At 40.9% G+C, this 25290-nt stretch overlaps 1 protein-coding gene across 2 annotated transcripts in view; it reads left to right on the top strand.

Moving 5' to 3' along the window:
- Positions 1-13720: 13720 nt before the first annotated feature.
- Positions 13721-25290, top strand: part of CLPX (caseinolytic mitochondrial matrix peptidase chaperone subunit) — a 36961-nt gene continuing 25391 nt past the window's right edge. The window contains exons 1-3 of one of the 2 annotated variants that reach the window (XM_027552987.1): positions 13721-14020; positions 20704-20864; positions 22220-22337. In XM_027552987.1, coding sequence (XP_027408788.1) covers positions 13942-14020; positions 20704-20864; positions 22220-22337 — 358 coding nt within the window. In that variant the 5' untranslated portion in view covers positions 13721-13941. The remainder of the gene's footprint in view (positions 14021-20703; positions 20865-22219; positions 22338-25290) is intronic. The other variant, XM_027552988.1, reaches the window with a different exon arrangement.

Below are 25290 nucleotides of genomic sequence, written 5' to 3'. Positions count from 1 at the left end.
ATTACTTTGCCAACAAAGTTGCGTACAGTCAAAGCTATGGTTTTTCCAGTAGTCATGTATGGATGTGAGAGTTGGACGATAAAGAAGGCTGAGTGCCAAAGGATTGATGCTTTTGAACTGTGGTGTTGGAGAAGACTCTTGAGAGTCCCTTGGACTGCAAGGAGATCCAACCAGTCAATCCTAAAGGAAACCAGTCCTGAATATTCATTGGAAGGACTGGTCCTGAAGCTGAAACTGCAATATTTTGGCCATCTGATGCGAAGAACTGACTCATTGTAAGAGACCCTGATGCTGGGAAAGATTGAAGGTAGGAGAAGGGGCTGACAGAGGATAAGATGGTTGGATGGCATCACTGACTCAATGGACATGAGTTTGAGCAAACTCTGGGAGATGGTGATGGACAGGGAAGCTTGGCATGCTGCAGTGCACAAGGTCCCAAAGAGTCGGACACAACTGAGTTACTGAATGACAACAAATTGGTCATTTGTATATCTTCTCTGGAGAAATGTCTATTCAAATTCTTTGCTCATTGTCTTAGTCTATTTGAGCTGCTATAACAAAAATATCAAAGACCATGTGATTTATAAACAATAGAAACACATTTTTTATAGTTCTGGAGGTTGGGAAGTCCGAGATCAAGGTCTGATATATTTGATATCTGGTGAGGGTCCACTTCCTGGCTCATAAAGTGGGAAGGGCAAGAGTGCTGAGGCCTATTTTATAAGGGCACTGATCTCCTTAATGAGGGCTCTCATTACTTCCCAAATGCCCCAGCCCTTAATATCATCACACTGGGGATTAGGTTTCAACATATGAATTTTGTGAGGACACAGACATTCGTCCCCTTTTAAAATTGAGTTATCTTTTTACTGTTGAGTTGTTAAGAGTTCTTTGAGGACACAGACATTCACCCCCTTTTAAAATTGAGTTATCGTTTTACTGTTGAGTTGTAAGAGTTCTTTATATATTCTGAATACTAGGCCCTGATCAATACTTGATTTGCAAATATTTTTCCCCATTGTATGGGTTGTATTTCACTTTAATGAGAGTGTCTTCTGAAGCACAAAAGTTTTTAATTTTGATAGAGTTCAATTTATTTGTTTTTGGTTGCTTATGTTTTTGGTGCCCTATCTAAGAAACTGTTGCCTAATTCAAAGTCATAAACTTATACCTTTATTCTCTTCTGACAGTTTTATAGTTTTAGCATTTGCACTTAGGTCTTTGACTCATTTTGAGTAAATGTATATATTGGATATGGGTAGAGATCCAACTTCATTTGTATGTGTACATCCAGTTGAACCAACATCTTTTTTTTTTTTTTTTTTGGTGAAGATTCTTCTTTCTTATTGAATAGGCTTGGCACTCGTTGAAAATCAATTGACTGTAAAATTGAGGATTTGTTTCTGGACTCTCAGTTCTATTCTATTGCTCTGTTTGTCTATTCTTATGACAGTATTCTCTGTCTTTATTACTGTAGCTTTGTAGTAAGTTTTGACACCAAGAGAGAAGGCAATGGCACCCCACTCCAGTACTCTTGCCTGGAGAATCCCATGGACGGAGGAGCCTGGTGGGCTGCAGTCCATGGGGTCACTAAGAGTCGGACCCGACTGAGCGACTTCACTTTCACTTTTCACTTTCATGCATTGGAGAAGGAAATGGCAACCCACTCCAGTGTTCTTGCCTGGAGAATCCCAGGGAGGGCGGAGCCTGGTGGGCTGCTGTCTTTGGGGTCGCACAGAGTTGGACACGACTGAATCGACTTAGCAGCAGGAGCAGCAGAAGTGCAAGTCTTATAAGTTTGTTCTATCAATTTTTATTATCTGAAAATGTCTTAACTTTGTCTCAGTGCTTGAAGACTGTTTTGCCACTACACAAATACTAATTCAATTTTATTCATATAATTTTAACAATTATATATTCTTATTTATTTTTAAAAAGATTTATTGCTTACTTTCTGGCTGTGCTGGGTCTTTGTTGCTGCACGTGGGCTTTCTCTAGCTGTGGCGAGCCGGGGCTGCTCTCTAGTGGCGGTATGCAGGTTTCTCATTGCAGTGACTTCTCTTGTTGTGGAACACAGGCTCTTGGTGCACGGGCTTCAGTAGTTGTAGCACGTGGGCTCAGATTTGTGGCACATGGACTTAGCTGCCTCACAGCACGTGGGATCTTCCCAGACCAGGGATCGAACTGGCATCCCTTGCTTTGCAAGGTGGATTCTTAACTGCTAGACCACCAGGGAAGCCCTACTTATTTTTTAATTTTTTAAATAAAAAAAATTGTTTTTGGCTGTGTCACGCATCGTATGGGATCTTAGTTGCCCTGTGTATGTGTGTATGTTAGTCGCTCAGTCGTGTCTGACTCTTTGCAACCCCACGGACTACAACCTGCCAGGCTCCTCTGTCCATGGGGATTCTCCAGGCAAGAATACTGGAGTGGGTTGCCATCCCCTCAGGGATCAAACCCATGCCTCCTGCAGTAGAAGCATGGGGTCTTAACCACTGGACCACCAGGGACCACCCTGCTCTTCCCTTCCTTTTTTTCCCCTTATTTGGTTATACCAGCTCTTAGTTGTGGCATGTGGGATCTAGTTCTGTGACCAGGGATTGAACCCAGGTACCCTGGATTGGGAGCATGGAGTCTTAACCATTAGTAGGAAGTCCCTACTCTGGTCACTTTTGATAGCCTCTAATTGCTTGCTCATTTTAAAAACAATTCCTGAGTTTACTTTAATTCTTTAAAACATTGCCTGACAATTTTCACCTTACATAGTAACATCAGAATTTGCATGCATGTTCTTGGAAAATTTTATTTTTTAAAAGCCTAACAGTGCAATAAAAAGTGTATTTCATCCAAGGCAATCTAATAATGCATCCTGTGGAATATAGTACAGTGTTTACATGCATGACTACCGAAGTAGAGTACCTGGATTCAATATTGTTTATTTTAACTTACTGGCAGTGTAATTTCGGACAAGTTGTCTAACCTCTGCATGCTTCAGTTTTCTCAACTATAAATTTGAGAAAATAATATGTATCTCATGGAACTGTTATAAAGATCACCTGAACAAATGTATGAATACAGTGTATATTAGTAATTGAAGGCTTGTACCTCTTAATCCCCTTCACCTATCTTCCCTACCCCCAACCCCCCTCGCTTCTGGTAGCCAGCCATTTATTCTCTGCATCTATGAGACAGTCTTCTTATGGTGTTCTGCTGCTGCTAAGTTGGTTCAGTCGTGTCCGACTCTGTGAGACCCCATGGACTGCAGCCCACCAGGCTCTCCCATCCCTGGGATTCCCCAGGCAAGAACAGTGGAGTGGGGTGCCATCGCCTTCTCCAATGCATGAAAGTGAAAAGTGAAAGGGAAGTCGCTCAGTTGTGTCTGACTCTGTGAAAACCCATGGACTGCAGCCTACCAGGCTCCTCCGTCCATGGGATTTTCCAGGCAAGAGTACTGGAGTGGGGTCCCATCGCCTTCTCTGTTTTACAGAGTTCATGCATCCATTTTTCTGTTTCCTCCTTTTTTGTCAAGTTCTTGAGAACCCTTTGGCAGTGGTTAATATGACTGCTTTTAGCACTGCTCCCCTTTCTAATTTACTCACCCACTTATGGTCATAAGGCTCCATGTAATCAAATCAATATTTAAAATGAGTAAATAAGGACTTCCCTGGTGGTCCAGTGGCTAAGACTCTGCGCTTCCAATTCAGGGTGCCTAGGTTCAATCCCCGGTCAGGGAACTAGATGCCATAGGATGCAACTAAAAGATCTTGCGGTGCAACTAAGATCTGGTGCAGCCAAAGAAATAAATATTTTTTAAAAAAATGAGTAAATAGGCACAGAATGTGATTCTGAAGGCCTGAGTATGAGCAAAATACATGAACTTTGAATTGCCAACATTGCAACATATATTCTGTTGGCTAAGACGCTTTCTCGCATGTTCTCTTACTGACTTACCAACAGGTACATATTTTACACACACGACCCAATGGGTGCTTGCAAGTAATTTGTTGTTGTTGTTCAGTCACCCGGTTGTGTCTGACTCTTTGCGATCTCATGAACTGCAGCACACCAGGCCTTCCTGTCCCTCACAATCTCCCGGACTTTGCCCAAGTTCATGTTCACTGCATCAGTGATGCCGTTCAGCCATCTCATCCTCTGACACCCTCTTCTCCTTCTGCCCTCAATCTTTCCCTGCATCAGGGACTTTTCCAATGAGTCGTGTGTTTGCATCAGATGACCAAAATCTAAATGATAACAATTGTTACTGAAACATAAATATCTCTTATTATCTAATTATATGGCTAAGGCAAATTAACTGCAAATTGTAAAGGACTTGTAAACTAAGGATCTGTATCCTCTTCTCTTTCATCTTTTCTCTTCAATTTTGCATTTGAAATCAAGCGAGCTTCTTATACTGCTAAGGTATAGTGAATAGGGTGGGATCATCAACAAGCTGAACCATAACTAAAAAGAAACTTTTTATAGGCATAAAAGGAAGACCTTGTACAGTAAAAAATTATTTATTAAGCACCTACTGTGTACTATGACTCAGAATCATTTATTCACATTAACCCTAGGGAGTCAGGAGCATCCCGATTTATAGTTGCAAAAAAAACAGGCTTATGAAGTAACTTGCTGGAAGTCACACAGCTGGTAAATGACCCAGCTAGGAGCCACACATCATTCCTCCTATTCCTGACATCTGTGTTCTTTATAAAATACTAAACAAGCCTTCTAGCACTGTCTTCAAGATTTGGTATACCAAAAGTTCCAATGGATTAGCTTTAAAAGTCTTCCCTCCACTCTCTACCCCATGAATTCAGAGGGAAGCCATGGTGAGTTAGTGCCATCTGCTGACCATCTCCCTCAACATCAGGATGAAGGACAGTCCTTGGGGTGGGGGGAACATTGTGCTATCTTAGGTTGCCACCAGACTCCAAGGACAGGCACAGGAGGATGGTGAACATCTTCCTGTAGAATCCTTGGTCTCCCTACAATGCCAAGGCTGAACAGTGATTCACTGAGAGAGAAAGTGGTAGTAATTAGAGGGAGAAAGTGGTGGTAATTAGTGGTGGTAAATTAGAGGCCTTGAGAAATAAAGGCACAGGCTCCCACCACCACAGTGAAAACACACCTTATTCATTTTTGCAAATAAACCTTAGCATTTCCTGATTCTAGTATTCTAGCAATAAAAATCGGAGAAGGCAATGGCACCCCACTCCAGTACTCTTGCCTGGAAAATCCCATGAATGGAGGAGCCTGGTAGGCTGCAGTCCATGGGGTCGCAAAGAGTCAGACACGACTGCGCAACTTCACGTTCACTTTTCACTTTCATGCATTAGAGAAGGAAATGGCAACCCACTTCAGTGTTCTTGCCTGGAGAATCCCAGGGACGGGGGAGCCTGGTGGGCTGCCGTCTATGGGTTCGCACAGAGTCGGACACGACTGAAGCGACTTAGCAGCAGCAGCAGCAATAAAAATAGATCCCTGAGCCCCACTCCAGAGTATTTTATCAAAACCATTATGAAAAGGGCCTAGGTGTATTTTAACAAACACTCCAGGTCATTCTTAAGAGAAGGAAGGATGAGGGTAGGGGTGGTCACTACCTCAATAAAATGATGGCATTTTAGTCCCTGATGTGAGATGTTTCTAGATAAAGAGTGACGATTCTGCGAATCTCTAAAATCTTACCAGCTTTTGGAAGAAGATATAGGGAAGTAATGGAAACAGTAGTGGAGATTAGGGTGCAAATCCTGGTTCTGCTTTGGCAAGTCACTTAAACTCTCCATGTCTTGACTTTCTCAGCTGCAAAACCAGAATGCAGATAACAATACCTTACTGGCTTGCTGTGAGAATCTGATGAGAAGGTGGATGTAAAAGCACTTTGTAAAGTTCTATATAGTGTTCTTAGTATTACTTTGATTGTAGAGGGCAATGGCACCCCACTCCAGTACTCTTGCCTGGAGAATCCCATGGATGGGGGAGCCTGGTGGGCTGCAGTCCGTGGGGGTCGATGAGAGTTGGACACGACTGAGCGACTTCACTTTCACTTTTCACTTTCATGCATTGGAGAAGGAAATGGCAACCCACTCCAGTGTTCTTGCCTGGAGAATCCCAGGGACGGGGAAGCCTGGTGGGTTGCTGTCTATGAGGTTGCACAGATTCGGACACGACTGAAGCGACTTAGCAGCAGCAGCAGCAGCAGCAGCAGTATTACTTTGAGTCTCATACAACTTATAGACATAAGCTTTTTTTTTTTTGGTCTTTGCCTTTTAAAATATACATTTTGAGCTCCTGTTATTGCCTGGCAGGATCAATGTCTGCTGGTCTGAAGGATCAGTGTTCAGCTATGAAAAAGAAATGTCATTATTCAGAATAGACAGTGATTCTCAACTGAATGATGACTCTCTCAGAGGCTGTATGAAAATCTCTTGTAGAGGAGAAGATTTTTTTTCTGTTTATAAAAAGGAGCCTTGGGTTAAAAAAAGAAAAGACTGAAAAACACAGTTTTAAAATCAGCAGACTTGGGCTCTATTTTTCTCTGTGCTTCTGACATAGTATGTGCCCTTTGTCAAATCCCTGCTTTTTCATAGGCCTGTTTCCTTATCTGAAAATCCAGTGCTAGATTGGATGACTCTGACTCTAACCTGTAAAATATTTTTTACTTAGCAAGTCACAGTGTTCACAATACTGTGAGGTAGAATCAAGTATAAAAGGAAAAAGTTAATGTAGAGACATAAAATATTTTGTGCCTTTTAGTCATGTAGTTCACAAAAGGTAAATAACTCAAGAAGTCAACTCAAGTGAAACTATTTGAGCTGGAAAATAGCATTTGACTTCTTTTTTTTTCAGCTTCGGCAAAATTTTAGTATTTCACTGCATACTTTAAGACTATTATTTGCAATCATTATAGTCCAAGATAAATAAATTTCCCTTTCCCAAATCTTCTACAGCTTTCCTATTCAAGTTTGTCCTTCACTATCCTCTTTCACATTTTGGAACAATCTAGAAATGAATCTTCCAGGCTAAAATCAAAGTGTAGGCAGGGCAGGTCCCCTTAGAGACCCTGGGAGAGAACCTGTGCCTCCTGTCCCAGGTTCTGTGAGCTGCTGGCCTTCCTCGGCTGGTGGCTGCGTCACTGCAATTGTTTCCATCAGCGCGTTGCCTTCCACTACTTCCATCTTCACATCCTCCTCTGCTTCAATCTTCTGAGGACACTTGGGGTTATTTTGGGCCCACCCAGATAATGAAGGATAATCTCCCCATCTCAGGGCCCATGACGTTAATCCCACCTGCAGTCCCTTCTACCACCTAAGCTAACAGTCACAGGTCCCCCGGATTGACATGGGCGTGTCTGGGGGCCGTCCCTCTGCCTAGCACAGGACTGATTCACCTCGTGGGGTTGAGGGGGTTGAATGAGACTCGTCCTGTCTTAGCTCAGATGCTCCCTCCTAGGTGGCGTCTTCTAAGCTGTTTTCCCTGACCACCCAGTCTGAAGGGCCATCATCTGCCAGAGGGCTGTCGGGTATTTTCTGCACAGCACTTTTCTCCACGTTAACTCTTGCCCACTTGTTTGTTGCCTCTTTATTGCCTGCCTCTCGACCCCTCCCAGAAGGAAATGGCAACCCACTCCAATACTCTTGCCTAGAAAATTCCATGGATGGAGGAGCCTGGTGGGCTACAGTCCATGGAGTCACAAAGAGTTGGACACGACTGACTGACTTCACGACTTCACGAGATACTTTAAGTACAAAATGAATCTTTTCCCAGCCATTCATTACTTTGTATTTGACCGTCTTTATAAAACAACATGGGGCTTCCCTGGTGGCTCAGATGGTAAAACGTCTGCCTGCAGTGCGGGACACCCGGGTTCAATCCCTGGGTTGGGAACATCCCCTGGAGAAGGAAATGGCAACCCACTCTAGTACTCTTGCCTGGAAAATTCTGTGGACTGGGGAGCCTGGTAGGCTACAGTCCATGAGGTCGCAAAGAGTCGGACACGACTGAGCAACTTCACTTTCACTTAAAGCTACATAAGCCTATCAGAAAAGTGCTGAAAGTTGATATGATATGAAAGTATTTTGTTCCAAAGAGCTGATAAGACCACAAGTACTTGCCATCACTTTCCTGACAGAATATCCGTATTACCACAGGGAAAATCTCAAATTACTCTGTGCCTCCAAATCCGGATTTGGGAGGGTGGCCTGATAGAAACTTAACCAGAGGATACCTGGAAAGTACCAAGTGAGACAGAGGGTCCTACTATGGATCTAGAGCCCCTGTGCTCTTTCTCATGGCTCTGCTCCATCTCATGGCTACCTAGTCACACCCTGGGGCAAAGATATTGTCCCAACCTGAAACTCACACAGGTTGGGACAATGTCTTTGCCCCAGGGTGTGACTAGGAACAGACTCTTGGAACACTTGGAACAGACTCCTTTAACTCTTGGAATACTGGGAACAGACTCCTTTATCATATAGTCAAGTGGTTCTTTTAGGTTTGAACCCTTTCTAGCACAGATGATACTTTGTTTAAACTCAACATTCCTCTGTGCTCAAGTACCAAATGGAAGTTTTGGTATATCCTCATGTATAAGTTTCCCAATTTGAATAATGGCTCAGATGGTAAAGTGCAGGAAACCTGGGTTCAAACCCCGGGCAGGGAAGATCCCCTGGAGAAGGGAACGGCTACCCACTCCAGTATTCTGGCCTGGAGAATTCCATGGATGGGGAAGCCTGGCAGCCAGGCCATAGTCCATGGGGGTCACAAAAAGTCAGATGGGACTGAATGACTTTCACTTCACTTCATAAGATTTATACCATCAAAGAACCTAACACAAAGTTCGTGTCCCAATCTAGGTAGTGGATTTGTTGAGGGCTGATCCTAAAAATCCTGGTACATTTTGACCCACAGAGCATAGTTTGGGGGTGATGTATCGAAACTACCAAATAAACATGGCCTGTGTGATGAAACCATTACCAGTCTGATGCCAAAGCCACATGACCTTTGCTCACATTTGAGGAAAAGTTAAACTAAGTTGTATACAGCTCTGCTTGTTTTGTACTTTCTGGGACAAAGTCTACTCTATTAATTTCTAAGAATTCCTTCTGGGATATTCAATCAGTTGGATCAACCATTGTATAAATTGTAGAATTTGTATCAATTAACATCTTTATTGTCAATTATAATTTGCTCTGATTTAATGTCTTATTTTCTGAAGACACCATCCCAGCTTTCTGCCAAGCTAAAGAAGTTGGAAGATAACTACTTAATCAAGTATTTATTGAATTTATACTGTATATTCAGCCCATGTATACAATGAAATACCTGCCTTTGAAGATTCATAGTACAGTTGGGAATACAGGCTAAGTACACAAAACATCAGCCCATAAATAAAATTAAATACTCAGTTGTTCTGAGAATGATAGAAGAATACATTACAAAACAGGATTTTATTTCTATGATGAAGAATGTCACCACATTCAGCTGAAGAAGCTGAAGTTGAATGGTTCTATGAAGATTCACAAGATCTATGAAGATCTTCTAGAACTAATACCCCAGAAAGATGTCCTTTTCATTATAAGGGACTGGAATGCAAAAGTAGGAAGTCAAGAGATACTTGGAGGAACAGGCAAATTTGGCTTCGGGGTACAAAACAAAGCAGGGCAAAGGCTAACAGAGTTTTGCCAAGAGAACACAGTGGTCATAGCAAACATCGTCTTCCAACAACAGAAGAGAAGACTACACATGGACATCACCAGATGGTCAATACTGAAATCAGACTGATTATATTCTTTGCAGCCAAAGATGGAGAAGCTCTATACAGTCAGCAAAAATAAGACCGGGAGCTGACTGTGGCTCAGATCATGAACTCCTTATTGCAAAATTCAGACTTAAATTGAAAGTAGGGAAAACCACTAAACCATTCAGAAATGACCTAAATCAAATCCCTTACGATTATACAGTGGAAGTGACAAATAGATTCCAGGGATTAGATCTGATAGACAGAGTCTCTGCCTGGAGAACTATAGACAGAGGTTTGTGACATTGTACAGGAGGCAGTGATCAAGACCATCCCCAAGAAAAAGAAATCCAAAAAGGCAAAATGGCTGTCTGAGGAGGCCTTACAAATAGCTGAGAAAAGAAGAGAAGTCAAAGGCAAAAGAGAAAAGGAAAGATATACCTATTTGAATGCAGAGTTCCAAAGAATAGCAAGGAGAGATAAGAAAGCCTTCCTCAGTGATCAATGCAAAGAAATAGAGGAAAACAATAGGATGGGAAAGACCAGAGATCTCTTCAAGAAAATTAGAGATACCAAGGGACCATTTCATGCAAAGATGGACACAATAAAGGACAGAAATGGTATGGACCTAACAGAAACAGAAGATATTAAGAAGAGGTGGCAAGAATATACACAAGAACTATACAAAAAAGATCTTCATGACCCAGATATTCATGATGGTGTGATTACTCACCTAGAGCCAGACAACCTGGAATGTGAAGTCTAGTGGGCCTCAGGAAGCATCACCATGAACAAAGCTAGTGGAGGCGATAGAGTTCCAGTTGAGCTATTTCAAATCCTAAAAGATGATGCTGTGAAAGTGCTGCACTCATTACGCCAGCAAATTTAGAAAACTTAGCAGTGGCCAGGGGACTGGAAAAGGCCAGTTTTCATTCCAATCCTAAAGAAAGGCAATGCCAAAGAATGTTCAAACTATTGCATGATTGCACTTATCTCACACGCTAGCAAAGTAATGCTCAAAATTCTCCAAGCCAGGTTTCAACACTATATGAACCAAGAACTTCCAGATGCTCAAGCTGGATTTAGAAAAGGCAGAGGAACTAGGGATCAAATTGTCAACATCTGCTGGATCATCAAAAAAGTGAGAGAGTTCCAGAAAAACATCTACTTCTGCTTTATTGACTATGCCAAAGCCTTTGACTGTGTGGATCACAACAAATTGTGGAAAATTCTTAAAGAGATGGGAATACCAGATCACCTGACCTGTCTCCTGAGAAATCTGTATGCAGGTCAACAAGCAACAGTTAGAACTGGACATGGAACAACAGACTGGTTCCAAATTGGGAAAGAAGTAGGTCAAGGCTGTATATTGTCACCCTGTTTATTTAACTTATATGCAGAGTACATCATGTGAAATGCCGGGCTGGCTGAAGCACAAGCTGGAATCAGAATTGCTGGGAGAAATATCAGTAACCTCAGATACGCAGATGATACCACCCTTATGGGAGAAAGCGAAGAAGAACTAAAGAGCCTCTTGATGAAAGTGAAAGAAGAGTGAAAAAGTTGGCTTAAAAGTCAATGTTCAGAAAACGAAGATCATGGCATCTGGTCCCATCACTTCATGGAAAATAGATGGGGAAACAATGGAAACAGTGAGACCTTATTTTTTGGGGCTCCAAAATCACTGCAGATGGTGACTACAGACATGAATTTCAAAGATGCTCCTTGGAAGAAAGGCTATGAGCAACCTAGACAGCATATTAAAGAGCAGAGAATTACTTTGCCGACAAAAGTTCATCTAGTCAAAGCTATGGTTTTTCCTGTAGTCATGTATGGATATGAGAGTTGGACTATAAAGAAAGCTGAGTACCAAACAATTGATGCTTTTGAACTGTGGTGTTGGAAAAGACTCTTGAGAGTCCCTTGGACTGCAAGGAGACTCAAGCAGTCAATCCTAAGGGAAATCAGTCCTGAATATTCATTGAAGGACTGATGCTGAAGCTGAAACTGCAACACTTTGGCCACCTGATGCGAAGAACTGGCTCATTGGAAAAGACCCTGATGCTGGGGGAAAGATTGAAGGCAGGAGGAGAAGGGGATGATAGAGGATGAGATGGTTGGATGCCATCACCAAATTGATGGACGTGAGTTTGAGTAAGCTCCGGGAGTTGGTGATGGACAGGGAAGCCTGGGGTGCTGCAGTCAATGGGGTTGCTAAGGGTTGGACACAACTGAGTGACTGAACTGAACTATGTCATCATAGCAATGTCAGATATTTTTGTTTACTTACCATCTTATTTTTCCCCACTAGAAGCTTCATGAAACTTTTTTGTTTTGTGTCTCAGTGTCTGGCATGTAACTGGTGCTCAATAAATATTTGCTGACTGAATAAGTCAAGTCCTTAGAACAGATAGAGAAAGGGAAGCTTTCATAGGCTGCCCCCAGATGAGACCTGGCCTAACTAATGCTTTTATTCATCTTGCTTTATAGCAATCTATAAATTTTAGCAAACAACTTCTTTATATAATAATAAGAAAATGTGTATATAATTGAAATAGAAGGTAGAGTGGAATGAAAGGATTAAATTGGGTGTTAAAGATTCCAGGAGACTTACTTAGCTTACTGCTAAAAGAAGTTTGTCCCAGAATCAGTGGTTTTCAAACATTGTTTTAAAGCAGAACAACTGTATTTTCAAGCAAAACCTCAATAAATTAAACAGTTTATTAAAGCAGAGCTGCTCTGATTGACTTCAGCAGTGGCTTGAAGGAAGGTTTGGGAGTTCCCCTCTTTTAGTCCCCTCACACCCACAAAGAGCTTTGGCTTCTGGGGGAATTCTAGAAACACAGTTTCAAAACACTGGGATGAAGGAACTTTAGAGTCTATACTCTCTGAAAATTCTATTCATGAAGGCAGCTGAGTTAAGACCTGGGCTCCCTTTTGGTCTCTGTCACTTTAAGCTGAAGGAGTACTAGGAGTTAGCACCCAGAAAGACAAAAACCACATGTGGCCTGGGCCAAGGCCAATGCCCCTTCTCATGGCCAGACTTGGGAAACTATGTCACATTTCTCTGACCCAAGACTGATGATGGTTAAATAACTCTGATTTTGGCTTGCTTGTCGTCCTCCCCCTACTCTCTCCTCCCCCAGCTCAGAACTGAAGATATCCAAGCTCACTTGGCAATTTCTCTGAGCTTCGGAGTTGATCAGAATCTTATATACAAAGTAATCTGGTGCCCACCCGGATGGGAAAAGATTCGTCACCATCCGGCACCTTGTCAGCTAGCTGGGTGATTTGCTTTAGACATCCAGAGAGAAAGCAGCCATACACACGCAGGAGTGGAAGGGTAACAGAAGAGAGCTGAATGAAGTAACTATTTACCAAAGTGTGCTCAGCTTTAAGGGGACAGAGGATTGTAAAGAACCCCGGGACTAGCAACGGCTGGAAGTCGTCACCACTAAGCTTGAAAAAACAAGGAAAGAGAGCTGTCATCAACAAACAGTGGCTTGAGAACTTGGTAAAAAAATGCCACCACTTCCGTGTTCCTAAGGATAAGGATGTGGAACCCTCAGAAGAAGGAACTTATCGACTCTTACTGAATCGGCGGCTTTCAAGACTTCTCGAGACCGGTCAAGCCACAGGTCTCACTTTGACCTTTCCAGCCAAAAGTCCAAAATGACCAGTTTACTGCGACGATTTGGGACTACAACTCCCAGCATGCATCTCTCCGCTTCTATCGCAAACTTTTCAACTCTGGAGACCTCCGGAAGAATCGTTTGTCGGGACTTGTAGTTCCCCGGTTCGGGTCGGCCGTCTGCCGTAGGAGCCTGCTCATTGGAGCCCAGGTCACCGCCCCCTTCCCCTCGCCGTACATCGATGTCCCACGCACGCACGCGCGGCGCGTGCCCACGCCCCTCCCGAGACCTAGGACGCAGGCGCGCGCACGCTCCCGGGGCCCTGTGGGCGGGGAGGGGGGAGCGGGGGAAGGAGGAGGGGGAGGGTGGGGGGGTGTTAGGTGTCTATTGAGTAGACGGCAGTGGGGCACGAAGAGAGCGGAGGTTCTGGTGCCAAGCTGGTCAACGCTGCATTGGGCCTAGAGCGGGCAAGAGATTCCGAAGCTAAGGGAGCGAACTTTGCGAGTAAGAGTCGGCCGCTGAGACCCAGAGGGCCGCTGGGGGCGAAGCCCCGGCCTAGGCCCCGCGGAGATGTCGGGCTGCGGAGCTTGTACTTGCGGAGCGGCGGCCGCGCGAATCTTTAGCTCATCGCTCGTCTCCGCTCAAAGAGGTAACGAAGTAGTCCCTCACCTGAGCCCTTGATCGAGGAGTGTCCTGGCGGGCGGTGGAGACTCCGGGGAGGGCAAGAGACCGCCCCCACCACTCGGTGCTTCTTTTGGCACCCTCCCCCCCCCCCCAACCCCTTCCGTGGCATGGGACTCTGCCAACCTCTGGAGCAGCTGTTTCTCACATTTGAGGTGAACCCCTTGTGTTCCCCAACCCGCTGGCTTTCAGGCCTTTGGGGCTAGAATGTGGCCGCTTCGCAGAAACCCTGAAAGCGGGGGACAAATTGCTTCGTTTGTTAAAAAGTGTCCCCAGACCCCACTCAGAGCTCCTCCGGGGACTGCCGGCTGCTCTGACTGCGGCTCCTTTTCCGGAGCCCGGCCGGGTTTCCCTCGGGCCTGTCGCGGGCCGCGCGAAGGGCGCGGCTGGAGGGCTGCCACTGTTGGGGTCCCCTGGGGCCTCGGGGCGCCGACCCGGGCGCAGGCCGCGCGAGGCCCGGGGTGTCAGAGTCATTGTGCGGTCGCTTGCACCGGGACGTAAACCGGACTCCTGCTGTTTCTAGGCGGCCGCGGGAAAGCGTCTGAGGAGGTGCCGGTTATCTCAGCAGTTGTTTTTAAGTACTTGGGTGTCTCAGCAGTCGTTTGCCGGGTTTCCTAACTTGACAGTCGCAAATAGTTTTGAAGCGTGGCGCTTGTTTATTTTTCCTTTCTGTTTATCAGGAGCTGCGAAGGGATGGTACCCCAGCAAAGAGATTCCGGAAGGGAAACCATTTTTCTCTTCCCTAAATCTATGAATAGCTGACAACAGGCTAGATCCTGTTTTAATCACTAAGTTCTAGGCAAATTCGTTTTGTTTTGGATTATCAGCTTGTGATCTCGGGGCGGAGGGGGAAAGCCCCCTATTCCTAATATTTAGCATCATTGTAAAATCCTTACTGTTTACTAAATGTTTATTTTCTGACAGTTTATTTCACACAGGGATTAAATGAGGTTGTGTGGGCAGAAGCATTTCCTAAAATGGTATGTAAATATAAAGGAGTGAATTTAGTCCCCATACACTGTTAAACCTGAACAAGTAGACATCCATATTCTAGGAATTTTGAGTTGCAAACACTTGAAAGTGACAGGTAGTTGAATTCATTTATCAGACACACTTGTTGATAGCCTCCTGTGTGCCAGGCCCTGTTTTGGTGCTTGAATAAGTCCTCGCCTTCAAGTTTAGAGAACTAGACAATAATATTGTTTCTGGGCCTGTATGAAATATGTGGGTGTTCTCCTTGGGTAGGGAAGGCTCCTTTTGACAAAAGTCTTCATTTCTATCAATTGTCCCTGAAAACTGAATTGTAGGAAGTGTGCAGTTGTTTATTTTTCTTTTCAAAACAACAGCTCCTTTTAAAAATTAAATTTAGTAAAGAAACTATACTCCCCCAATAAAAATTAATTAAAAAAATTAAATCTATTCTTAGGTAAGTAGAAAATTAATGGCTTATTTAGGAATTATCTGTTTGTTTGTCAGTTAATACAAGTTTACTAGAGCTTTTTAGAAATACCAAACCATAGCTTTTACTGTAAAGGAGTAAATTAAAATGTGAGATATTACCCAATATCATTATAGAATTTAATATTTTTATGTGACAATGAAACATCAAATGGCTTTCACATGGATTTGAGACTTTCCCAAGGCTTAATTACATACAATGTTTCTTTTCCATGGTAGAAACTGTATATATACGTCTACAAAAATATAATTTTTTTTAAAGCCTGAAAAACCTCCAAGGTTATTTTTATTTAGAATTCCTGGAAAGAGGAAGAGAGTGAAAGAAAAATTAGAATTGAACTTTAGTGTGTTATTCTTACAATTAGAGTTAAGAATTTCAGCAACATAATTAAATAATCTCATCAATATAGTCTTCTACAGGAAATTGTACAGTGATTTAAGAATAAAAGGAGATGTCATAACTCCTCTGAAGTACAGTGCTGTTCTCTGTTTCTGTTCCTTTATCTGTCATGTTATACTTTAAAAACTTTACATGGTAGTTTGAAAAATTACTTAATTGTCGTACTAGACACTGGATCTGTTTTCTTTTCCTGTTGGGCTATATGTATCCAATTTAATATTTTCTTCACTGTTCTCTTTGAATATGAAATGTATATTAAAGTAAAAATTTTAAATATTTTTTTTGCTTAGATTGCTGGTGTTTTCATTATTGGTGTATGTGTTTTTAAAATGTACCTTGCATATATAACAGTCAGTTTGCGTTCTAAGTATGTGCATTCAAAAATGTTTGATTCCATTTAAAAAATCCTCAGTGACGATACTTGGTCTGAATTTGGCTGTGAGAGTTGTGTGATTCTGTATAACTCTCTTGATTTCTGGATGCTTTCTGTTCTTGTCCATTGAAAGGGTGTCACCTCATAAGGTAAATGAAGATTTGAAGATGCTCAAACTTGTTGGTTGGCATCCATAATTCTCATGATAGTTACAAAATGTGCCTAACTTAATAGTTTTTAGCTAGATTTTAGTTCCCTCCCTATCTTGTGATTAAATCCGATACAAATTAAATAAGACAAAATGAATAAGTGATAGAACATCTTTATTTCCGGAATTACACACTATTTCCTAATCACTTCTCTTTTCTTGGGCGTGTTCACCTTCAGACCAGTAGATTAGTAACATTAGTGAAAACCTGTCAAATATTTTTAAATTTGAGGAAAGCTATTATAGGAGTCATGTTATTTTTCTTTATTAATAAGTATTCTATTAAAAAGTATTCAGAATTCCTGAAGTAATAACTTGGACATAAAGTAAAAAGTTGAGATTATTAAAAGCAGTAAGTATCTACCAAATTGTGAGCATCGTGAGTGTTTGTTGAATTTTGTTTCCAATTTGTGTTAGGGGTCAGGTGTTTAAGAGAGCATCTGACTTGATTTGCCATTTCATAAGTTGTTAAACACTTAAATATGTCACTACAAATAGCTAGTTTTAAATTTTCATTAGTTCTTTCGCTCTGTTTCTAAATTGCAAATTAAAGATCAGTTTATCTTTTAAGCTGAATCATTGGTGTTATTTTGGAGAATGCTTAGTTTAAGATTGAATATAGGAAGTATTTAGAAATTGAATAAAATATTCTCCTGTTCTTAAAAGCCCTAAAATTTTTATCCCTTATTCTAATATATAGTTTCTAAAAAACAGCTGCTCTGAAACTCAAAACTTTATCTTTATGACAGAAGTTTGTAAGTGGTTTAACTTTTAACTGTCTTCTGTCATTACTGCCAAGTAGTCTTTTGAAATATACTTCACATAAATACTTCCCCTTGTTTGGCTTTTAGATGTTCTTCACCTGGGTTCACAGGCTTCCAAAAGGCCCAGGGATAAAATTCAGAGGTTCTTTGAACTTCATTTTCAGTAGTCTCTGAGAGAAATGTAGCATTTCCTTCAGTTATAAATATAGGCAAGAAACTAGTAGTAGTATTAGCAATACCTGTGGAATTGTCACCATTCTAAATCACAGATGTTTTCGTTTCACATTACATTCCTGATAGCCCAAAATATTGTTTACACTTTCCACCACTTTGAAATCATGGTTATTTTAAAAGCTGTTAGATCTTGTTTAATTTTGTTAAGAAGCATATTTTAACTACTTCATATTTTAACTACTACATATATTAACTACTTCAGGATGATTGGGTTCTTATATATTTTATTCTGTACATTTAAAAATGTTCTGAATAGGCTTCACCAGTGAGCCAGAGGACAAAAAAAAGGGTTAACAATTCCTGATTGGCTTGCTGCGGTGCTTTCTGTGAAGATGTTACATGATTGGTGAATGACTGGTCATTTACATTGTTTTGTACAGTGGTTTTAAAAAGTGTGGTCCTCAAACCAGCAGCATAGGCATCATCTGGGAACTTGTTAGAAATGCATTCTTGGGTCCCGCCTCACACTCTGTCAATCAGAACTAGGGAAGATCCCCTGCACTCTATGGTTTAACAAGCCCTCCAGGTGATTCTAATGCATGCCCAAGTTTGGGAACCAGTGGTTTAGTATTTATAGCATCATGTTGGTGTAGCCCTTAGATTATAGAATGTTAAAACACCACTTCAGTACCATACTATCAGGGCCAGCAAAGAAGTTCTTAAATTTAGAGGTCTAAATGACATGAACATGTTTTTTAAATTGTATTTTCTGTGGTGACTGTGTAGTTTGGTTTCATATGTTACCTTATAAGTTATTTAAAGTGAAGGACTTATTTTTCTTTCTATTCAAGTAGATTTTAAAAGAATCATGTTCATTTTTTATTTCTCTTAAATTCCCACAGATAATTTCCTTTCAGCTTATTTTCTAATAGTAGTAGATACTGTACATTGTTAAATGCTATTTTAAAAGATATAAGTGGAAAATATACACTGTAAGTGAAACTTCAGGTATAAATTTTGTTCTAAACATCTGAGTACAAATATAACATCCAAATACAAATATAAAGGTTGTTATAATTGTAGTTTTCTTTGTGAATACATCATAAAAGTTCAGTTAAAAATTATACTTGTTGCATAGATTATAGTAAATTATTGTGTTATGCTGTCTTTCATTTAATGAATGTTCTCAAGCACACACAAAATAGAACACTGAACCCCCAGATACCCATCACCCAGCCCCAAGGTACATTCAGCTTTCTGCATTCTTGATTTCATCTATCCCTCTTCCCCACAACTTTGTCTAAACTTGCTTTTTAGAGGGACATAGTCTTCTTGCCTGGAGAAGGCAATGGCACCCCACTCAAGCACTCTTGCCTGGAAACTCCCATGGATGGAGGAGCCTGGTAGGCTGCAGTCCATGGGGTCTTTAAGAGTCAGACACGACTGAGCGACTTCACTTTGACTTTTCACTTTCATGCATTGGAGAAGGAAATGGCAACCCACTCCAGTGTTCCTGCCTGGAGAATCCCAGGGACGGGGGAGCCTGGTGGGCTGCCGTCTATGGGTTTGCACAGAGTCGGACACGACTGAAGCGACTTAGCAGCAGCAGCAGCAGTCTTCTTGCCTATAGAAACCTGTGAACGGAGGAGCCTGGTGGGCTGCTGTCTGTAGGATGATGCAGAGTCAGACACGACTGACGCAACTTAGCATGCATGCATGCACTAGAGAAGGAAATGGCAACCCACTCCAGTATTCTCGCCTGGAGAATCCCAGGGACAGAGGAGCCTGGTGGGCTGCCGTCTATGGGGTCGCACAGAGTCAGATACGACTGAAGCAACTTAGCAGCAGCAGCAGCAGTCTTTAAATCATACTATGTCCTTGAAAAAACATTAATGTTTAGCTTAAATTTCATAAACTGTATTTAACAAGAGTCAGTTCAGTTCAGTCACTCAGTCGTGTCTGATTCGTTGCAACCCCATGGGACTGCAGCACACCAGGCCTCCCTGTCCATCACCAACTCCTGGAGTTTACTCAAACTCATGTCTTTTGAGTCATCACTGACTCAATGGCATCACCAACGAGAGAGTAATGGCTAACATAATTTATTGCAAAACATGGAAATGTTACACTTGAGAAAATTTGAAATGTCTTAAAAATGTTAATTATAAGGAATGCATCAAATTTTTTTTTTCCTCAATATCCAAGCTTAATAGTGTTAAGCAAAAGTTTATACTTTTGGGGTTAGGGACTGGGGTGTCATAATCCTTTTTTAGTGTTCTTTGTGAATTTATATAGAAATAAAATTTTTTTCCTCTTTGTATCTTTGCTGAGTAATTTGGTGGGTTCATTTTTGTGCTTTGTGAAACTGGAGATGGCATGGTGATAAGTTATTCAGTATAAAAGGAGTTGGAAAATGGGAGAGAGTTGTTAATAAAACAGTTACATAACTAAGCAATTGTTTTGGAATTGTTTTAACTACATAATTTTAAACCAGTTTTTGCATTTGAATACAACATATACATGTGTATATCTTTAAAAAAGCCCTAACAGGTGTAGAAACTAAATCCTGAGTTGTGAATTGTGCAGGGAATAAAATGAGGGAGGCAAAATCAGTTTCTTAAGTTTAAGTGTTCACCACCACCACCGCCACCGGCCTCACCCCCAAAGTTTAATCACCTCCTAATAGCAGTCTGGGAAACTTGCTTCATGGCCAATGTACATTATTAGCTTTTGCAAGCTTCTAAGTAGCTCTAGGGTATTGAGGTCTGTGGAATTTTGTTTAACTTATGACCATTAATTTTCTTGTGTAGGGAGCAGTCTTTTAAGGACCAACTTGGGAAATACTGCCTCACAATATGGAGTATGGCTCTTTTGCCAATGACTATAATTTATTTGGGAGTTTATTTTGTGTTTATATGCAGAGAAGCAGGAGTCAGCAAACAGTGATCCCATAGAACAGATCCAGACACCTATTTATTTACATTTTGTTTGTTCTTGTTGGTAGATATAAGACATATAACAATATAGAACATAAATGCCCTTGTTCCCCTTTCACACTTTGAAAGGGCCATTAATTGTTGTCTCTGGTCTTTCCTCACTTCCAAAGCACAGGTCTGGCCAGTTTTTGAGGATGGTGTCACCAGTTTGTACTATTGCTGTGAAAACTAACTTTTTCAACTTTCTTAATGCTTTAGGGATTTTTGTTTCCAGAGGATTTATTGAAGGTGTGTTAATATTTGATGTGTAGACCAAACAAATTTCATTGTATTTTCAGGTATTTCTTGTAGTCGTATTCATATACCAGTTTTAGGAAGGCTTGGGACCTTTGAAACTCAGCTTCTACGAAGAGCTCCTTTTAGAGCTTTTACAGAAACACCAGCATACTTTGCCTCAAGAGATGGGATAAGTAAAGATGGCTCTGGAGATGGAAATAAGGTATTTTATCTTTATTGGCATTTATATACATATTTGAGTTCCCTCATTTAAACAAATATAATAGTACTCTGTATTTCATTGGTTATATGTTTTCATTGTTTGGTTGCTAAGTTGTATCCTACTCTTTGTGACCCAATGGACTGCAGCCCACCAGGTGACTCTGTCCTGTATTTCCCAGGCAAGAATACTGGAGTGAGTTGCCATTCTCTTCTCTAGGGGATCTGCCCTACCCAGGGATCAAACCTGTGTCTCCTGCATTGCAGGCAGATTCCTTACTGCTGAGTCAGCAGGGAAGCCCATGTTTTCTGTAGGAAATATAAAATGATGTGAAGAATTTTATGTATTTTTATTTTGTGTATCAGCCTGAACCTTAACATTATTTGATAAGCATTTCATTGGTAAGCAGTAATTAAAATTTCTAACACCCCAACACAGTAAAGAAGCTTCATTAAATAATTTATGTAGTCAGTCTGATGGTTGGTTGGATTAAGAATAGCCATCCTTTTCTGTTTCTACACAGCTCTTAAACTCATGATAATATAAACCTTACCTCATCCTCTACCTAAAAATCTTGGATATCTGTATGACTTAATGGTGGGCTACTCTGTAGCTCATTTGAAAAGACCCTGATGCTGGGCAAGATTGAAGGCAGGGGGAGAAGGGGACGACAGAGGATGAGATGGTTGGATGGCATTACCGATTCAATGGACATGACTTTGAGTAAGCTCCGGGAGTTGGTGATGGACAGGGAGGCCTGGCGTGCTGCAGTCCATGGGGTCGCAAAGAGTCAGACACGACTGAGTGACTGAACTGAACTGAACTCTGTAGCTAGGAAGTAGATGATTGGTAACTTTATTAAGTCAGTGAATAATCATGTTTTTTATTATGCAAATTTGGCTAACACTTGAGTTATTAATATGTATGAGACAAAATGCTAGGTGTTTTCATATACACACTTAATCCTAACAATGCCCCTCTAAAGTAGGTGAAATTATCCCTCCCCCTTTTTTTTAGAGATGACAGAAGTTAGATTTAAGAAAGTTGAGTCACTACTTGTCATGGTAATAACTCTCAATTCAATTTCATAGTAAGTTTTTTAGTAAGTAAGTAGTTACTAATGCTTATTGATATTTTTTTCCTCTAGTATTTACTGTCATTGAAAAAAAGCTAATTATTATACATGCTGGATCATACCATGTAAAGAAGGGAAACAGTAATTGTTTTTACTAGAACTGGTTTTTTTAATAAGATTAATTACAAACAATATAAACATAAATTTAAATACAAACTTAAGTTACATGGTGGTTGCCTGAAAGTAATAATTGACACTTTTTCTTTTCTTGCACAAACATTAGAAATCAGCAAGTGAGGGAAGCAGTAAGAAATCAGGCTCTGGGAATTCTGGGAAAGGTGGAAACCAGCTTCGTTGTCCTAAATGTGGCGACTTATGCACACACGTAGAGACCTTCGTGTGTAAGTATACTTCTTCTGTTCTTCTTTTTCCCTGCCTTTTCTGTAAATCATTAATTGCCCGAAATATATACATTATACCTTACATACATCAGAATTATTGTTTTCCTGAACTTACAATAGTCTCTCTTATAGTCACCAGATACTAAAAATCTCCTGGACTAGTAATGCTTTGAACTATTATGGTATAAGATAATTTAAGAAAACTCTTTGCTTATTTGTTTTGCTTATGTGTGTTAGTCACTTAGTCATGTCCAGCTCTTTGCGACCCTGTGGACTGTAGCCCACTAGGCTTCTCTGTCCATGAAATTCTCCAGGTAAGAATACTGGAGTGAGTTGGCATTCCCTTCTCCAGGGGATTGTCCTGACCCAGGGATCAAACCTGGGTCTCCTGCATTGCAGGTAATTCTTTACCATCTGAGCCACCCGGCAATTTTAATTGATAAACAATTCTTAATGGTTAAACTGTGTTGAGACGAGCCCCGAGAGGCAGGCTATATGCTTAGGAGTGGAATGGCTTGGTGAGGTGGTAACTGTTTAGCTTTTTAAGGGACTGCTGTAGATGTTGCTAACAGGGTATAAGGGCTTCCCTGGTAGCTCAGCTGGTAAAGAATCTGCCTGCAATGTGGGAGACCCCAGTTCTATTCCTGGGTCAGGAAGATCCCCTGAGGAGGGGCTAGGGTACCCACTCCTGTATTCTTGGGCTTCCCTGGTCGTTCAGATGGAGAAGAATCGGCTTGGAACATGGGAGACGCAGGTTTTATCCCTGTGTTGAGACGATCCCCTGGAGAAGGGAATGGCAACCCGCTCCAGTATTCTTACCTGGAGAACCTCCATGGACAGAGGAGCCTGATGGGCTACAGTCTGTGTGGTCACAAAGAGTTGGACACGACTGAGCAACTAAGCACAGTGCAGCACATAGATGTTGTACCATTTATAGCCCCACTAACAAGGTAGGTATAAGGGTTCTAATTTCTTTACATCCTCAACATTTGTGTCTTTTTTAAAATTATAGCCATCATAGGAATAGAAAGTGGGATTAATATCTCATCATGGTTGTGATCTGCATTTCCTTAATGACTAGATGTTAAATATCTTTTCATGTGCTTATTGACCATTTGTATGTCTTCTTTGGAGAAGACTAAAGTTTCTGTCCATTTTTAGCTTGAGTTATCTTTTTCTTTCTTTTTCTTTTTTTTGTGTGTGGGGGTTGTCTGTTTATTGTTGAGGTGGAAGATTTATTTATTCTGAATACTGGACCCTTATCTAGATTCGTGATTTGTAAATATTTTTCTTATCCTATGGGTAGTTCTTTATTTTTAAATGCTATATAGGAGTCAGTTAACTTTTACTATAAAGACCGAATAGTAAATATTTTAGACTTTATGGGCCATATGGTCTCTGTTGTGACTTTTCTCCTTTGTTGTTACTGTGAGAAAGCAGCCATAGACAGTGTAAAGGAGTGAAATCGGCTGTGTTCCAATGAAGTTTTGTGTATGACACTGAAATTTGAATTTCATTAACTTTCATTGTCATTTTTTTTAATGTAAAAGCTGTTCTTAGCTCTTTGATCTTCCTGTACATATTTCATCTCACAAACATGTTTATAGTGATTTTTATGTTTTCTTATAGTGGTATTACTGTTGCTTGACTGACTTTGTTGAAATAAAATACCATTTCTGTCAGTCCCATTATGAGTATTTAGAAAATCATCAGAAATTAAAATAATATCTAAGATTGTTGATTATAAGTATATGTATTTTTTCTTTGCCCTTTTTTTCCCGTTTTAAAACATAACTTTATGAATAGTGTCCCTAGTTTTATTTAAGGTAGAGCCTTTAGTTATGGGGTTTTTTATTTTGGGCTTTTCTTGGGATTTTTAAAAAATTTCTTTCTTATTTAACTTAAGGGGGAAATTGAGGGATAATTTATATACAGAAAAGGAAAGAAAATGCATGGATTCTGAATGTACAGTGTGATGGATATACATACCAGTATTTGCAGCACCCCAGAAGGCTCCCTCTGGAGAAGGCAATGGCACCCCACTCCAGTACTCTTGCCTGGAGAATCCCACGAATGGAGGGGCCTGTTAGGCTGTAGTCCATGGTGTCGCCAAGAGTTGGATACGACTGAGTGACTTCACTTTGACTTTTCACTTTCATGCATTGGAGAAGGAAATGGCAACCCACTCCAGTGTTCTTGCCTGGAGAATCCCGGGGACGGGGGAGCCTGGTGGGCTGCCGTCTATGGGTTCGCACAGAGTCGGACACGACTGAAGCGACTTAGCAGCAGCAGCAGCAGCAGAAGGCTCCCTCATGTTCTTTCGCAGTCGCTAACAAGAGATTGGTTTTGCCTGTTTTTGTATTTCATTTAAACAGAATCATACTGCATGTTCCCTTGCTCTTGGATGGAGCTTTTAGTTTTTATTTTTATGTATATAATACTTTTTGAAGGCTTACTGTAATTATGTGTCTCATAGAGTGAGGATAAACTTTTATGCAGTGGTTTGGAGATTTTATGTTTGACCCTGAAACTTTTTCAGAATTATGAAGAACTTTCATTTAAACACATATCCTGAAAAAGTTTTTACTAAGGTAATCTTTCTTCTGTTGTTGATATACTATACAAGCATGTTTATTGGCATCAGTATTCTGTTTGTAAAGGAATATAGAATATCTGTAGTAATCATTTAAAGTAAGGAGGTTTATTTATCCCTTGAAAATTTAACAAAATCAGATTTTGCCCCTTGTTTTTAGGAATAAAAAATACGCATTGCAATGTTTGTTTACTTGTTTTTCTGAAATAGCATTTTGATAAGTTGAACCTGGATATATGTTGAACGTGTTTCAGTGTGAAACAGTACTGCAAATATTCAGGTAGAATTTGAGCAACCCTTCAAAGAGGAATGAGGAGTAAGCAAAGAGGAATGTTTTTGTCACTTTTCTCTTTCCCTTTG

This window comes from Bos indicus x Bos taurus, chromosome 10, assembly GCF_003369695.1.
Source record: "Bos indicus x Bos taurus breed Angus x Brahman F1 hybrid chromosome 10, Bos_hybrid_MaternalHap_v2.0, whole genome shotgun sequence".
In the NCBI taxonomy this organism is placed as follows: Eukaryota; Metazoa; Chordata; class Mammalia; order Artiodactyla; family Bovidae; genus Bos; species Bos indicus x Bos taurus.
Note: the sequence above shows the minus strand (reverse complement) of the source record. Positions and strands in the feature narration are given on the sequence as shown.